The 18,093-nt window shown below is 37.3% G+C and overlaps 1 protein-coding gene across 1 annotated transcript; it reads right to left on the reverse strand.

Moving 5' to 3' along the window:
- Positions 1–2,915: 2,915 nt before the first annotated feature.
- LOC133782096 (probable plastid-lipid-associated protein 4, chloroplastic) lies at positions 2,916–7,810 on the reverse strand. The gene is made up of 6 exons (XM_062221286.1): positions 7,440–7,810; positions 6,753–6,866; positions 6,066–6,161; positions 5,321–5,395; positions 4,807–4,874; positions 2,916–3,490 (listed from the first exon to the last, which is right to left on the reverse strand). The coding sequence occupies exons 1-6, from the start codon at positions 7,782–7,784 to the stop codon at positions 3,418–3,420; spliced, it is 771 nt and encodes a 256-aa protein (XP_062077270.1). The 5' UTR covers positions 7,785–7,810; the 3' UTR covers positions 2,916–3,417.
- Between the last annotated feature and the right edge of the window lie 10,283 nt (positions 7,811–18,093).

An 18,093-nucleotide genomic window follows, 5' to 3' on the forward strand; every position in this document is an offset into this window, starting at 1 on the left:
ACAGTCTTAGGTTGTGGTTGGCTAGCATTTTCTGGTTGTGAAAATGCTTGAGTTTCTGGTCCAAGAGCTGGCTGAATTTCTTCACCTTGAGGAGGAGTTTCTGGCTGAACTTCTACAACAACAGATGCATTCTTCATCCTTCTTAGTCTCAGTCTTCTACTCCTTGGAGTTTCCTCAGCAATTGTTGGTTCATCTCCACCTACAACTACCTCGGGAGGTTCAATTGGGACTTCCTGCAATAAAAAATGGCATGAGATTAAAACCAAAATGCATAAGCTAAGCAGGTTAAGAAATATCTAAATTGGTCGATAAATTACCTTAGCCACTGAGCCCTCTTATTTTGTGCTTTGTGGGACATTTGTTGGGCCTTCATTGGCTGTTTCTGGCTCATCATCACTAATTTCAATTATTTCTTCTTCAGAGTAATCCATAGAGTCTTCTTCAGAAGAATGGACTTTTTCATCATCCACTTGAGCAAGAAAATCACCCCATTTTACAAACAAGTGGTAAAAGTAATCATCTTGGTTCATTTGTCCAGGTAGATTGACAACAACATCAGCAGGGAGATCAGATTCTACTTCCTTGAGGCAACAACCCAAATTCAATTTTCAGGACCTGCTTCGGGGATATGTCTTAAAGCCGTGTCATCATCTTTCCACTCTACAGCAAATACAACATCTGGTAACATCATGTATATTTGAACCTCCCTATAACTTCGATCCTTCATGTCATCCAAAAACAGTCAAACATTTTTCTTACCAACAACCATTATCCCCATATTCAGGTATTTCCAATAAGGCCTAAACTGAAAACCAAAGGGCAATTTGTAACCTAACCCTTGACCCATATCATCTAAATCCTTCTTCGTAAACTTCTCAAACTCACAATTGTCAAAACAGGCAACATACCCTCCTTCATATCGCCTATTTACAAAAGGAGTCAATCAAATACCCCCATGGTATAGCTTCACAGTGAATAGGTCAGCTTCAGTCCCTGCAAAGTGGAATTCAGTTTGAATGATCAGTACAAGACCAAAAATTGGGACAAAACCCTTCACTTTTTAACAAAGGGAAGGCAAAATCCCATTAGCATTTCACCTCCACAACAAACAAACAGACAAAAAAAACATGTGCAACCGGACCCCACTGACACAGACATAAAAAATTCCAAATCCACATGCAATCATACCCCACTTAAAATGGAAACTAGATTCCCTACCACCATTGAACCCTTTGTTTTAGCACATTGTTCAAACTGACTTTGACCCTATAAAACCCACCCTTAAAGCTTGTGACCCATTTAACCCATCGAACCAGCAAGCATTGCAATTCAACCATTATCTTCTAAAACCCTAAAAATCTTAAGCAAGAACTCAAGGAAGAAGGTTGGGGTGCTTACCATAGCCAGGAGGAGCCTCGTCTTCACTGCGTTTCTGAAATGCAATTTCTTTGCATCTCCTGCTTCTCATTCCTCTTTTTGTCATTTGTTCTTCTCCTGCTTTCTTCTTCATCTTTCTCGACTTTCTCTACTTCTTCTTCCTCTTCGTAGTACATTAAAAAAAAAATCTTGCTACCAGTTTACTTTTTGAACCATGGCCTATACTCGACAATTGCATCCAAACCCATTTGCCTTTTTTTTGTTCTAATTTAATTTATTTTCTTTTTCATTTATGGGTTTTTTTATTTCTTTCTCTAATTTAATTATCTACGTGGGTACCTGTGGGTGAGCTGGACAGGTTTCAACGGGCCACGTAGGAGAGTTTGGGGAAATAACGAGGGGAATTGACGTAAATAGTAAAAATGGTAACGAAACATGAGTTTGGGAGGTTTAACCGACGAAAATAAAGAAGTGGGGTTAAGTGTATAAGAAAGTAAACTCGACAATTACATTCAAACCCATTTGCCTTTTTTTTGTTCTAATTTAATTTATTTTCTTTTTTATTTATTTCTTTCTCTAATTTGATTATCTACGTGGGTACCTGTGGGTGAGCTGGACAAGTTTCGACGGGCCACGTAGGAGAGTTTGGGGAAATAACGAGGGGAATTGACGTAAATAGTAAAAATGGTAACGAAACATGAGTTTGGGAGGTTTAACCGACGAAAATAAAGAAGTGGGGTTAAGTGTATAAGAAAGTAAACATGTGTTCATTGACACAACATTCCAACCAGTCATGGAACCCAACCCAGAACCCAAAAACTTGTCATCCTCAATCTTTGTATCAGATTTGATGACTTGGCATGGAAGAATAGATAGAAGGGAGTCTGGGTTAGTGTATTACAGTGAGGGCATATTGGGAACTTTCAGTATATGAATGGGTATTAATTAATCAAATATATTTTGTAGCTATTTCTGATTAATTATTAGTATTAAAATTGGGCAGTTATCAAGTTATACTGATAATGTACATCACAACCTAATTATTTACTACAGCACGCCACCATATAAAGTGGGATGGAATCCATGATATTGTTATATAAAAAAACAAAAATCTATAAATATGAAGAAAAAAAAAAGTTATGTCTCGATTTAGTTATAGTTTTCTACATTAGTTAATTACTTTACACAATATTTTTAAGAATAAAACTTGAGTTAGAAGTTTTTTTTTTTAAAAAAAAAAGAAAAATAAAAACTCCAATGCACTTCTCTAGATTAATTAACCAAAACAATAAAAAAAAAATTAGCCCTTAAAACATGAGTTACAGATTGAGAATGACTAACCATGTTAGTTAAATATATTTCCTCTATAGACAAACAGCAAAAGAAACTATATTAGCGCAGCCACTCAAAGTATTATCATCACTTAGTCTTTTCTGAATTTAGAAACAAATTTCAGTTCAATAACTATCCTTTAGTTGTATGGAGTATTTTATTGTAAGTAATCCAAGTCTAATGCAATAAAAGGTGTACTTCAAAGCTTTTACAAAAGAAATTTCGAATTTCTTTATTAATGGAACATGTGATAAGGGATCTGTCAACTATTTCTTGTACAAGCATGAGCTCAACTCTAGTACTTGAGATACTACAACCAAATCCCCAAGCATTCCACAATGTCACTTATTCCACTTTATGTACATGTCAGCTTTTGAAGCTGTTTCAAAAGGAAGAATAAAAATAAGTCTAATATACATTACATTAACATTACAAGTACTCCACAAAGCAAGTCCACTATTACTGTTTGTCTTGATGGTTTGTGTGCAAATGCAAGTATAGGGCAGTTGATAATGGTAGCTGAGCCACTAGATGAAAAGTTTCCGGCTTCCAAGTATCTAGCATTGTATATTGGATATATGTGAAGAGACATACAAGTTGGTTGGAGATTCTTCTGGGAAAACGTCAAGTTTCAGAATTCAAGTTCATTTGTCAAAGCTGTCAAGGCATTTGATAGGAGGCAATGTGAAAGACAGCAAGTTGAGCCATTCAGACAGGAACCCGGTAAGACCGATCAATCATTTTCAAGATGAACAAGTTTCCCTTATCACCTCTAGACACACTGCCAATGAAACAAGACATCATATTTCATGAGTTGGTGTTTAATATCATTTGCAAATGGCCAATAACAGAAAATCTATGTAAATAAAGAGAAAGCATTGGCAAGCAAAACATAAAATTATCAATAGTCTGCAGTCTCAAAAGAACAGACTATACAACTATTCCAACTTGTTTAATGTAACAGCTAGTAAAATCTCTGCACATTGTAGATCTAGAGTGGATATTAAAGTGATGAATATCTTTTGTTTTGCAGCCTGCAAGTCAAAGAAAAGTAGTATCTTTTCAAGTTCTGCTAATTTTCTGTCAAACTAAAGTTTGATTACTTGCCAATGAACAATGCATGTTCAGCCACTCAAGCAAAACTTTTATAGCACTTTCACTAATATTGAATGAGACAAAAAGGAATCAAAACATAATGTTAGTAAAGGAATTTGTTGCCCTTTTAGGCCATTCAATCTCTAGAACAGGAGTACAAATGGGGGATTATTGCGATTGAAATATTGACTGAAGTGAGGAATTTAATAAGATGTAATTCTTATGTCTGATTAGTTAACTGCCTATGTGTAAATATTTCTCTTTTTTCTTTTCTTCTTTCGGAAAAACATTTGTGATGCAATTTATTGAAATGTAAAATTTTATTCTAAGAATTGTATTTACCACTCAAAGTGTATTATAAAATTAATTTACCAATGAATAAATCAGAATGACTAATAAAAAGATAATATGTATTATTGTAATTAGCAAGATTAGTCTTGGCTTTCAATATCCTAAATTCTCTTGCTGTTATTTGTTTTCTACTATTTTTGTCAAGTTCTCTTGCTATTATTTGTTTTCTTCTATTTTTGTCAAGGGACTCGGATCATAAAGTGCTCATTCTATGAATCAAAGGACTAAGATTTCTCAAGTTAAAAGGATTTAGTCACACCTCTAGTTAGTAGACTTTATTACAAATGTTTTCTCACAATCGATATCATTAATAAATTGAGCAAATAATTTCAATATTGGTTAGAATAAAGGATCGTTGATGATATAAATACTGAACTCTTTATCAATTCTAGTTCTTTATTTTTTATATCTCAAGCACGCTAGGAGTATGTATATTTAACATCTATAAGACTTAGCTCTTGGCAGAGAAGAATAGTAATATATGAGGTTCAAGCTGTATGATCAAAAATATTTCACGAAACCAACTACCAGACTTCTTTATATGCAGTGAGAGTTTGAGTGTTTTTCAATAAGTTCGAGGTATTTCTGTATGTAACAGCAAATTTCAGGTTCTTATCTATGTACTTGTGACTTTCAAGATGGTTTACTTACCGTAACTCTTCATCCAAGTATGTGATTTCTAATTCTCCACGGGCTCTATCAGGTGCCTTTACTGGAATCTGCATATCATGACAAATATATCAGTGCATGGTGTATCAGTAATTATATAACTGGAACATCAAGATCAGAGCTCCAACTACCTTTCATAAAATTTCATCTTTTGTAGAAAAAAAAAACAAGAAAAATCTTGGAACGTGGTAGAAGAACTAAAATACGTTAGAGCACACAAATTTGAAGTTGGTTAAAGAAAGTAATGTATTCAAGTTTATACATTAGTTCTAATACTGAAATTTCTTCTATTGTTTTGCTTGTATTTGAAAAAAAAAAGGCAAATTTTCAGGATACTGGTTAGCAATAAAACAGCTACATAAAAGTTCCAGCTTTGCCTAGGAAGAGTTTTACCAATTTACCCCTATGTGAAAATGACATTGCCACATCATTTTATCTAATATATATATATATATATAATGGATAATGCTAGGCGGTGAAGAAGAATAATACTTACCAGACCTGCAATTTTGAAATAATCAAACTTTACCGCCACCTTTCTTGAGTTCAAAGGTGTTAAATCTGCTGTTACCTGCAAAATGTAAATGGAAATTTAAAGGAAAAAGTGTATTTAAAAGTATTGAACATGGCAGAAAATGTTGATCCTATGCCGCTTAGATCTGAGATCGAATGAAAAAAAATCACTTTGGAGTATTGATATAGCATTAGGTAAGATGGGTTTCCCACCTCCTCGTTACAATATTTAAATCATTTGTTTACATTTTGAATAAGATAGTATTTGAGACTGAGCCCTCTTGAGCAAAGCAATTTATATTCAATGTTAATGACATAAACATTAAAAGTAGAAGTCTAGCTAAGAACAAACCATTATGATTTAATGCCAGTAAAGGCCATAAACTTTCTCAAATTAACTCTTATTTGGACTCGTGATCAAAAGAGTTTACTTTGTTATTCTACAAGGCCCTTTGCTTTAAAAATAGAAGATTCAAAACCTCTAAACAATGAAGTTGTCATTAAGATTCTTAACTGGTTAGGTTACCATAAGCGGCCCTTCCTTGCCTCAATTACCACTGGTTGGATCGGAGGTGATAAATGGTCCATATAGTCAACAAATAGAAGCTTAGATATAAGACTTCAAAACAAAGAAAAACAAAACACAAATATGCTACATTGACACTATGGTTCATGAAACTATGGCAAAAGATATAATAATTGATTAACAAATATAATAGAGTTGTTACCTGATTAAAGAAAGGCCTGGACTCCATATTTTGCGCCCTAAGTGTGTCCACATTGATAGCTTGGTAGTTTGTAACTGATCTTAAAAATTTAGGTCTCTGTCATAATAGCACTATTTATGTGATTGCCATTTGAACATGTAAGAAACAGGTCATTTTAATAATAATTTGACAAGAAACTGTAGTATCAATTGTCACATTGATATCTTGGTAGTATATTCTACTTCTTGTGCCAAACAGAAACTCTAGTGATGTATAAAAAACAAATGATCAAACTAAGCTGCCAAAAATCTGAAGTAACAATAAAATGACTAATGCATTAGCCTTCATTAATTCCAAACCACAAATAAACTGTGAAAGATTCCACAGGAATAGAAATTATAAAGGAATGTGCAGACCCTACATGTTCATGATAAAAAGTTTAACAAACAAAAATGAGATATTTATGTTGTTTATGGAGAGAGTGAGTGCATTTTTGTGAACCCACTTACAAAATTGTACAATGTATAGTAGCAATTTTGATCCTCTTTAACTTGGTAAGCAATGCATGCAAACTGAGGCATGTTATAATTTTTCATGCCCAACACAGTGAAAAAATTCTCTGTCACTAAGAACACTGAGTGGGTAACAATCTGACATAATAAAAATTAAAAAAACATAAACAAGGTGAAATGAGGATTTGAAATTCACCCCGGTTTGCAAAATCGATGCTGATGTAGTGTATATGAGCTCCCATTTTCCGTTTAATAAATCAGATTTAAGTGGTTCCTTTGTTGGATTAGCTGCTTCAAGTTTGCGGGCAATCTATTCAGAGATAAATCCAAGAATCAAAACACAAAAATATTTACATACATTAGAAAACAATGTCAATTTATATCCAAGATAAATTACTGCTCAAACTTTTCCACAAAAGAATCTATCCAAAGTAATAGATTTAAAAAAATGAAAAAAGTTGTATACATGGGGCATCAAGGAGGCCTAAGACCATAGAACCATTAACAAATTTTTTTTAAAAAAAAAAAAAAATTCTAGCATAACCATCAGCAGCCTTTTCTTTCTATTTAATCCAACTTTATAATTTTTTATAGATCAATGCTTAATCATTTATTACCATAAAAATTCACAGAGGATTCAATTATTATGGTCCGTACAAAACAATTATCCTCCAAACATCTAATGATTACTTTGCTTACTAACAATTTTGTTTGCGATCCAAATATCCTTAAAGCCCTCAATCAGATACAAAATTAAAACATGAACAAAATTTCCATTCCTCAACACAGACCATACAATTCCATACATTTTAAGTAATGTAATTAATTTCAAGTGTCGAAATCAACAAAACCCACAAGTTAAATTCAAAAAAAAAAAAAGAACCTGATCAATTCTCTCCTGGTCTTCTGGGGTGGCCTCAGCGCCACGATCAAGAGGAGCAATGGCCTCGAGAAGCTCTTCCTTGAGCTCTGTAGCGTCTTTTCCTTTTTTTGGTAAAAGTGAAGAAAAGAATGAGACACTGACTCTCCACTTCTGCGGATCAGAACCAGCACAAGTAGTTAACGGCGTGTGGAGGAGGGTAACGGCGGTGAGGGGTTTGGAGGTTGGGAAGTGAGTTAAGGGCGTTGACGTTGGAGAAGAATGGAGGAGTAGTCTCGGAGCTGAAGAAGTTGAGGAAGAATGGACGGTGGTGAGGGCTAGGGGAGAGCATGAAGATAAGATTGCCATGATTATTATTATTATGAGACTTTCAGTAGACAGGTTTTGATTATTAAAATGAAAAGAGTTCGTTGGTGTAGCAGTTATGGGCTACTATCACTGTCAAAAAATAAAATTAAAATTATATAATATTCTAGGTTTTTTAATAAGAAAATCTAGGATTAGTTGGATTATTATTTTTATAAGCTAAATTTGCCACGAAAGTATCAAAGTTATACAAAATATTGCACTTAACTACCCAAGTTATTTTTTCGACAGTAAAAGTACCCAGTTCAACTTTTACTTACATTGTTAGTACATGTCATTACCATTTAACAACAAAGCTAACGATGGGTACTAACAGTTCAAATAAAGTTGAACTTTGATATTATTGCTGTAAAAAAAAAAACTTGGGCACTTAAGTACAAATTCAGACAACTTTGGTACTTTAGCTATAAATATCATTTTTTTTTAATTTTATTATAAACTTATAAATTCATAATCTCAAATAAAATAACAAACCATTAAAATTAAAAGAAAGAAGCCCAATTTTTTTTTATTTAAAACAAAGTTAAATTTTAATTTTATTTATAAAAATTGATTCATTTCTACCAATTTTTTAAAATAAAGTTAAAACTTTGACATATTGTTTTTTATCCTAAAATATTAATTTAATATAATTAAAATAAAATATTCATTTTTATCATCTCTTTTAAAATTTAAAAAAAAATTGGATATATCTTTTATAATGGTTTGTTATTCTATTTGAGATTATGAATTTATAAATAAAAAAAATGATATTTGTGGCTAAAGAACCTAAGCTATCTGAATTTGCACTTAAGTGCCCAAATTTTTTTTTTTTGCAGTAAAAGTACCCAAATTCAATTTTTACTTGCATTGTTAGTACCCTTGTTAACTTTGTCGTTAGATGGTAACGACGGGTACTAACGGTGCAAGTAAAAGTTGAACTTGAGTATTTTTTCCGTCAAAAAGTATTTTGGGTACTTACACTAGAACAATTTTCACTTTTAATGACTTACACCAACGGTGTAAGACATTAAAAGTATTCATGGATATTTTAAGTCTAAGGGTGTAAGTCATTTAAAGTTCTTGTTTATGAATAAGTGTGTAAGTCATTAAAAGTGGTGGGAGACGTTAATTAGAATAAATTAAAAAATTCAGAATAAAATAATTAATTTATAAAATATCAGATTTTGGGAGGTGTCTAACATCTCCCCTGGGAAGACATTCTACATCGGACGTCTCCTGTAACGTCCCAATTACCTAATAAGGCTTAAGGCCTTGATTAGGGGGTCAAGATGGCAAACCATGGAAAATTATGTGTTTATATGATATATATATATGTATTATTATATAATTATGTGAGTTATATTGTAATATGACCTAATATGCATGTTTAGGTGTATTAAATATGCATGTGGGCCTGTTTCTTATCGGAAGGGCAATTTTCGTAATTTGGCCCGTTATGGGTATATTTGGCATTTATGTGATATATGGTGATACCACATTATTATGTCAATATATTTGGGTTACTCGACACAAGGTGATCCTAGGGAGCAAGTTAGGGGAAAGTCACAACATGACCAATACTTGACTCGGGGTGAACCAAGGGGTATTTTGGGTATTTAGCACATTACCGGGATATTGGGTAATGAGAATAAATATTTGAGGATATATTCATAGTTAGTGAGATTAGGATGGAGTTATGGAATTTTGACTATTTTACCCCCAATGACGTTTTTGGGTATCTCAAGCCTGGGAATTCGCTTAAGGTTTCTTGAGCTCGAAGTAACCTGACAGAAACAGAAAAACACATTCAGCACTCTCGTTCTCTCACTTGACACTCGTTAGCATTTTCAAAGGAAACTCGAGTTTTAAAGCTTGGATTCAAGCGAGGTTAAAGTCATAGTGATTCTAGGGAAGATTAGAAGCTTGATAGCTGAAGGATTTAGCTGGAAAACAACTTAATCAGAGATAATTTGAGCTTTGAATTTCTGAGTTTCTGTTTCCTTAAGTTTCTTGAGTTTTGATTCGGATTTTATGGTTAGACGAGTTTTTGATCCATTTGAATGCTAGGTTTTGTTGCTTGGGGCATTCTAGGGATGTTGTGAGATTGAATTGTGAGTTTAGTGCGGTTTTGGGGTGATTTTTGGAAGGATTTTGATTTAAGAAATCTAGATTCACGGGGTCGCGCTGCGACCCTCATGAACCTAGAAATTTTGGCGATTTCCTGATGCGGGGTCGCACCGCGGCGCCTGCTGGGCTGTGCCACGGGCCATGTCCAGGAAAAAGAAGAACTACTTTGACTTAGGGCGGGTCGTGGCTCAAATGTTTGGGGTTGTGACACTTAAGGGGTTTTTGAGCCTTAGGGGGGTTTTGAGTGCGGGAACTCAAACCTAAGGGCTCGAGATCGATCCTACTACCCGGTTTAGTAGGATTCGACGACCCGAAGGCTAGGACTCAGTTCGGAAGCCTTTAATTTCTCGTTATTGACGGGATTCTATACTTGGTTGTGAATAGGTTATCGCAAGGGACTCGGGATCAGGATCCTGCTCATGGGTCGTTCTTATTTTACATTACACTCAGATCTGAGGTAAGAAAACTACACCCAATACGTGAAGTACGTGATTAGGGCTTGGCCCGAATGTTGAATATAGATTGATCAGGGCTTGGGCCCCTATAAATGTGCATGATTATGATTATGCCTGTGACTGATTGATTAAGCATGTTGAATGCTCTATATATGAATATTTATTATATAACAAATGCCTGTTTACATTATCTGATTGAGAAAGGCTTGACTTATGAGCCAAGGACACAATAGCGCTGGTCGAAAAGCATTGACTTATGAGTCAAGGGCGGAAATAGCGCTGGTCGAAAAGCATTGACTTATAAGTCAATGGCAACAATAGGGCGCTGAGCGCTAGTCAATATGGTTAGGCCTAATCAAGAGCGCATCATACGCTTGTCTGACCCAATGGTCAAGGAAAATTAAGTGCCAGGTACGCTGGGCCAGCTCCAAGGCTGGTTATACAAAGGATAGAGCAACAGGCCCCGGGGTGACTTATTAGTCTCATATCCTAGGGTTGGGCTCCAGTGCAATTTATTAATCATGTGTTTTGGGCAACGGGCCCCGGTATGATTCATTAATCATGAAATTAGGGCAGCTGGCCCCATATGACGTTGCAGTCATTTTTATGAATTGTATGCATGCATGAGTAGGGTTATTACTGCTAGGCATGCTTATTATGATTTGTTAATTTTAACTGCTTATGAGCATGTTTAAGTTTTCTTGTTGAGCCTTGGCTCACGGGTGCTATGTGGTGCAGGTAAGGGGAAAGGGAAGTTGGACCAGCCATGAGTTAGAGAGCTTCGGTGGCGACGTGTATATACGTGGCCGCTTGACCACCACGACTTAGGTAGTTCAGAGGAACTAGGGTTAAACCCTATATTTGCCACTTAGGTCGGCGGGTTGTAACTTTTGAGTTGTAATTACCCTTTTGGAACTGTAAACAATTCTGTAAACGTTTATTATGGAATCCCATGTACAACTTAATGTTTTAACGAAATAACTATTCCTTTTGACCAAAAAATTTAACCCTAAATTATTAATCACGTTTAGTTACACAGTTATGGCCAAATAACTCGATTATCGAGTTTAACACTATTTAAAATACACAGTGTAACGGTCTTGGCTAACCAGGGCGTTACAACTTGGTGTCAGAGCGTGCCAAGGTTAAGGGTTCCTGAAGACAGGCTAGGCATGTGCACTCGCCACTAAAAACAAGCTCGACTCAGGGTTTGGTAACTATTTATGTGGTTATGTGTTTAACTGCTTAAATAGGATATAAATGTCATAGATACCTGTATGCTAGAAAATGTTTATTAACATTGTTATTTGGTTATAAATGATAGTAAATGCTTATAAACATTGTTAAATGTTAAAGAAATGCTTATTAGCATCGCTATTAGTTATGAATGTCAGAAACTGCTTATTAGCATTGTTATTTGTTATGGATGTCAAGAAGTGCTTATTAGCACCATGCTTGGATATGAATATGAATCGACATGCTTATAAGCATGACTCTGAATGTGAATGATTATATGCTTGGTCTTGGACCGTGAAATGTCAATAGGTTTAGTTATCACTACCTAACTAGCCGAATTGATTATTGAAGTAAGGTATAATCTTGGAAGTATACTTCCAAGGCAGATAGAGTCATCAGCTAGCCAGGAAGATCAGGGCCAGAATGACAATCAGGGTCAGACCCCTCTGCCAGCTCTTAAAAATTGGCAGCAAGTGCTTACTGATTTGCAAGCTAGGTTATTGAGGCAGGAAGAAGAAGTCTACCTTCTACGACAACAACAAGTTCCTACAGGGAACATTTTGCCAGAGGCACCACCTGTAATGGTGCCAATAGTAGAACAGTCGCCAGAGGTTGGGAACATATGGGAACCTCTTTATGAAAGGTTCAGGGAGCACCCTCCATTTTTTTAGGGTAGTTCTGGCTAAGGCCGAACAGTGGATGAGCATGGTTACCACCATCTTAGACTTTATGAGCGTGGTTGGTAATGAGAGGGTGGCCTGTGCCACATACATGTTTCGGGAGGATGCCCAAATTTGGTGGGAGGTGATATCCCAGACCAGAAACGCTAATACCCTGGATTGGGAAGAGTTTAGAACTTTGTTTAATGAAAAGTATCACAATGATGCCATCGGGGCTACAAAAGCTGAAGAGTTTAGCAGGTTACTTCGGGTCAATACGTCAGTGACCGATTATGCCTTGAAGTTTGACAGATTGACAAAGTTTTCTGGGGAATTGGTGGCCACTGATGGGACCAAAATGGAGAGGTTCCTTCAGGGCTACAACCTGTGATATCCCAAGATGTTTGTATTATCACCGTGTCGGGGTGACAACTTACGCACAAGTGGTAGAGAAGGCCCTTATTGCTGAGGGCGCAAAGAACAAAATCTAGCGCGAGAACATGGCCAGGAGAGATACTAGGAGGACAAGACCTCCATTTATGGGTTTAGGTAGGGCGGAGGCCCTAGTGATCAAAAAAGGAAGGCTCCTAATGCCTTTCTAGCTCCAGGCCCTGACAGGAGACCACATTGTATTCAGATAGGCCACCAGAGCGGCAATGAAGGCTATAGAACCTTTCTAGAGTGCGCTAGATGTAAGAGGCACCATATGGGAGAGTGTCAGGCAAAGGATTTCTTTTTGTGCGAGATAGTGGGACATTTAAAGAAAGATTGCCCGAAAGCAAGAAAGGAAGAACCAAGAAAGGCGGACAGCTCGACCCCAGCTTAAGTGTTTGCACTGACAAAATTAGAAGTTGAGGCTTGTCCCTCAATAGCGTAGGTCAGCTTTTTAGTGCTGGAACCCCTTATATTGTTTTGATTGATTCTGGTACTACACATTCTTTTGTTGGTAGTAGAATTATTGATAGACTGTGTAGGCCATATGATTATTATGTTGTGGGGTTCGAGACCTTATTGCCCACTGGGGAGTTAGTAGTTTCTAGGAGATAGGTCAGATCATTGCCAATGACAGTGGATGGTAAAGACTTGCCAGTTGATTTTATAGAGTTGGTTATGATTGACTTTGCTATGATTCTGGGTATGGACTGGTTAGTGAAGTATGGGGAAACCATAGACTGCAGGAAGAAGATGGTAACCTTTGAGCCAGAGGGAGAAGATCCATTTGTATTTGTTGGCACTATGCATGGACCCTGTGTACCTATGATATCCGTATTGAGGGCTAGAGATCTATTGCAAGGAAGTTGCATAGGATTCTTAGCTTGTGTGGTAGATACGACTCAGGTCGTGCTAGTGGGACCAGAGGAGACTAGATTAGCCTGTGAGTTTTTCGATGTGTTTCCAGTGGATTTTCCAGGGTTGCTGTCACACAGGGAGATAGAATTTGTTATTTAACTAGCACCAGGGACAGAGCCAGTGTCTAGGGCATCGTACAGAATGGCCCCAGCAGAGTTAAAAGAAGTAAAGGTACATCTGTAGGAGCTGTTAGACTTGGGTTTTATTAGACCCAGTTTCTCACCATGGGGTGCATCGGTCCTGTTTATAAAGTAGAAGGATGATTCTCTAAGAAAGTGTATTAACTACAGGGGACTGAACAAGTTAACAATTAAGAACAGTATCCTTTGCCAAGGATAGATGACATGTTTGATTAGTTGTAGGGTAAGATGGCATTCTCAAAGATAAATCTTCGATCTGGTTATCACCAGCTGAGGATTAAGGAGGGAGATATACCGAAGATTTCCTTTCATACCAGAGATGGGCATTATGAATTTTTAGTCATGTCATTTGGTTTGACTAATGCCCCAACTACTTTTATGATCTGGTGAACAGTGTGTTCAAAGATTATCTGGATCAGTTTGTGATCGTCTTCATCGACGATATTCTGGTTTATTCTCATTCAGAGTCAGAACATGAGCAACATTTCAGGTTGGTTCTATAGAGGTTGAAGTAGCATAGACTGTTTGCAAAGTTCAAGAAGTGTGAGTTCTAGTTACCACATGTGACTTTCCTTGGTCACATTGTCAATAGGGATGGGATCAAGGTGGACCTAGCCAAGATTGAGGCAGTCAGAGATTGGCCAAGGCCAAGGAACGCCTCTGAGATCAGGAGTTTCCTTGGATTGGCAGGTTATTATAGGCATTTTGTGGAAGGGTCTCAAGGATTGCTACCTCATTGACAACACTAACATGCAGGAATCAAAAGTTTGCGTGGTCAGATAAGTGTGAGAACAACTTCCAGGAATTGAAGCAACGATTGATTACAGCTCCAATTCTGAGTCTTCCAACAGATCAAGAGAAGTTTGTAGTGTATTGTAATGCCTTAAGATAGGGTTTGGGTTGTGCTCTTATGCAGACGGGGAAGGTGATTTCCTATGCATTACGTCAGTTGAAGAAGTATGAGCAGAGACACCCTACTCATGATCTGGAGTTGGCAGCAGTGGTCGTTGCATTAAATGTATGGAGGCATTACCTTTATGGGGAGAAGTGTGAGATATACATTGACCATAAGAGTTTGAAGTACTTCTTCACACAAAAAGACCTGAACATGAAACAGAGGCATTGGCTGGAGTTGGTGAAGGATTATGATTGTGAAATCCTATATCACCTAGGGAATGCCAACGTGGTGGTAGATGCCTTAAGCCGGAAGGGTCTAAGGCACTTATACAGTGAGAGACAGATATCTAGGGAGTTGGCAGAGGATATGACTAGAGCTGGAATAGAGTTGTTGGTGGGCCAGTTGGCCAATATCACGATATAGTCTACACTGTTGGAGAGGATAAAGGAAGGTCAGTTGGGTGATCCACAGCTGACAAAGATCAAAGGGAACATCCTATAGGCTTGTTAAGATATGCTATAGGCTACAGTCTACACTATTAGAGAGGATAAAGGAAGGTCAATTGGGTGATCCACAACTGACGAGGATCAGAGGGGACGTCCTATAGGCTTTTTGGATGGCTAGGGATTATACAATGTCAGATGTAGGCTTGTTGAGATATAAGGATTGGATTTGTGTTCCGATGGACACTATTATCAGATGGGAGATTCTGGATGAATCTCATACTACCCCTTACTTTTTGCATCCAAGCACCACAAAGATGTATCAGGATGTGAGATCGTTATATTGTGGCCTGGTATGAAGAGGGATGTGACATAATAAGTGACTAAGTGCTTAACATGTCAACACGTCAAGGCTGAGCATCACGGACCAGCAATGCTATTACAACCTCTGGACATCCCAGAGTGGAAATGAGAGGATATCACAATGGATTTTGTGGTTAGGTTACCCAGGACTGTGGGTCAACATGATTCGGCGTGGATTATTATGGATCGATACACCAAATTGGCTCACTTCTAACTAGTGAGGATGACATATATAGTTGGCCAGTACGCAGATCTCTATGTGAGAGGGATAGTGTGCCTTCATGGGGCTTCGAGGTCGATCGTGTCAGATCAGGACCCCACATTTACTTCCAAGTTTTGGGGAATTTTGTAGAAGGCTATTGGTACACAACTAAAGTTTAGTACTGCTTATCATCCTCAAATTGATGGACAATGTGAGAGGATGATACATATATTAGAGGATATGCTGCGAGCATGTGTGTTGGACTTTGAAGGGTCCTGAAGTAAGTATTTACCTTTAATAGAGTTTTCTTGCAATAACAACTATTAGTCGACCATTAGGGTGGCTCCTTATGAGATGTTGTATGGTAGGTAATGCAGATCTCCCATTCATTGAGATGAGATCGGAGAAAGGAAATACTTGGGTCTTGAGGCAATTTAGAGGACCAATGAGGCTATTGAGAAGATCAAAGCTCGGATGCTCGCTTCTCAAAGTAGACAGAAAAGTTATGCTGATTCAAAATGTACGAACGTGGAGTTCCAAGTGGGAGACTATGTCTTCCTTAGAGTCTCACCATGAAAAGGGGTGAGGAGATTTGGAAAGAAAGGCAAGTTGAGCTCTAGATTTGTAGGGAAATATATGCCTGAAGAGGATTGGTTAGGTGGCATATAGATTGGCCTTACCTCCGGCATTGTCGGTCGTACACAATGTATTTCATATTTCAACCCTTTGGAAATATGTGTCAGACATGACTCATGTATTGAGTTACGAGGGTCTAGAGCTTTAGGCAGATCTTTCCTATGAGGAACAACCAATCCAAATACTAGACACAAAGGACAAGGTCATGAGGAACAAAACTATACATTTGGTGAAGGTATTATGGAGGAACATCAAGGTCAAGGAAATGACCTGGGAGATGGAGTCAGATATGCAGAATCAGTATCCCAAGTTGTTCAGATAAAATTTCGAGAACAAAATTTCTATAAGGAGGGGATAGTTGTACCGTCCCAAATTACCTAAAAAGGCTTATGGCCATTATTAGGGGGCTAGGATGGAATACTATGGAAAATTATGTGTTTATGTGATATATGTGTATCACTATATGATTGTGTGAGTTATTTTATAATATGACTTAATATGCATGTGTTAGGTGTATTAAATATGCATGTGGGCACATTTCTTATCAGAAGGGCAATTTTTTTAATTTGGCTCGTTATGGATATATTTGGCATATATGTGTTATATGTGTGAGACCACATTATTATGTGATATATCTTTGGGTTACTCTGCACGAGACGATCCTAGGAAGCAAGTTAGCGGGAAAGTCACAACGGGACCAATACTTGACTCAGGGTGAGTAAAGGGGTATTTTGGGTATTTACCACATTCGGGATATTGGATAATGGGAATAAATATTTGATGATATATTCAGAGTTAGTGAGATTAGGAGGGATGTAACGCCCCAAACTCCAGGGACCGTTACGGTGTGCCTTGTAAACAGTGCTAAACTCACTAATCGAGTCATTTGGCCAAAAGCGTGTAACTAAGTATGATTAGCAGTTTAGGGATTAAAAACTTTGGTTAGGATGTAACGTTTCACTAGAACGTTTAATATATACATTGGGATCCCGAAAATATAATTTCAGAGTTTATTACAGAAAATATTTACAGCAGGCCGTTTTAAGCGGCAAAGCAGGGTTCAACCCTAGTTCCACTTTAAACCTCGGCCGTGGCGGACGAGCAGCCGCATATGTACACGTCATCACCTAAGCTCTCCAACTCAAGGATGGTCTAGCTTCCTCTTGCCTTTACCTGCACCACATAGCACCCGTGAGCCGAAGCCCAGCAAGAAAACATAACACTATACATAAACATTATCAAATGATTATCATTATAATCACACTGAGCATGAAACTTCCAAACTAGAGAGAGAGCATCACATGATTCAAGTGGGAGAGTGGCTGCTAGGTAAGCCACTAGCCTCTAAGCACTTATTTCATTCATCGACCCTCGAGGTCGGTCTGGCATTAATGCTCTTTGAGTCATTCAATGCTGATGGTCGATTAGATCTAATCCCCGTTGGCTTGCGTGAACCACGCTAAGACCGTTCTGACTAATAAGTCAGCGCTATGTGACCAGTGTCCAGTATCACTGCCGAACTTGACTAATAAGTCACAACTTCACAGCTGATACTAACACCTTTGCCAATTCTGACTGACGAGTCAGTGCAACGTGACCAGTGCCCAGTACCACTGCCGAACCTGACTAATGAGTCACAGCTTCACAGTTGATACTAGCACCTTTGCCAAATCTGACTAATTAGTCAGTACCATGCACAAGTAAGCAATGCTATCAATATGTATCATATGCCAGTTATCCAAGAATAAGGCATTCAGCATGCTTACTAAACAGTTGCTAGCATAATCATGATCATGCACA

The sequence above is a fragment of the Humulus lupulus genome, chromosome 6 (genome assembly GCF_963169125.1).
Source record: "Humulus lupulus chromosome 6, drHumLupu1.1, whole genome shotgun sequence".
In the NCBI taxonomy this organism is placed as follows: Eukaryota; Viridiplantae; Streptophyta; class Magnoliopsida; order Rosales; family Cannabaceae; genus Humulus; species Humulus lupulus.

Coding starts and splice junctions, on each gene's coding strand:
- LOC133782096 (XM_062221286.1), bottom strand. CDS start 7,784: ATGGCAATCTTATCTTCATGCTCTCCCCTAGCCCTCACCACCGTCCAT. Junction 5,396..6,065: donor CCAGGCCTTTCTTTAATCAG/GTAACAACTCTA, acceptor TACATTTTGCAG/GTAACAGCAGATTTAACACC. Junction 3,491..4,806: donor TACTTGGATGAAGAGTTACG/GTAAGTAAACCA, acceptor TTTCATTGGCAG/TGTGTCTAGAGGTGATAAGG.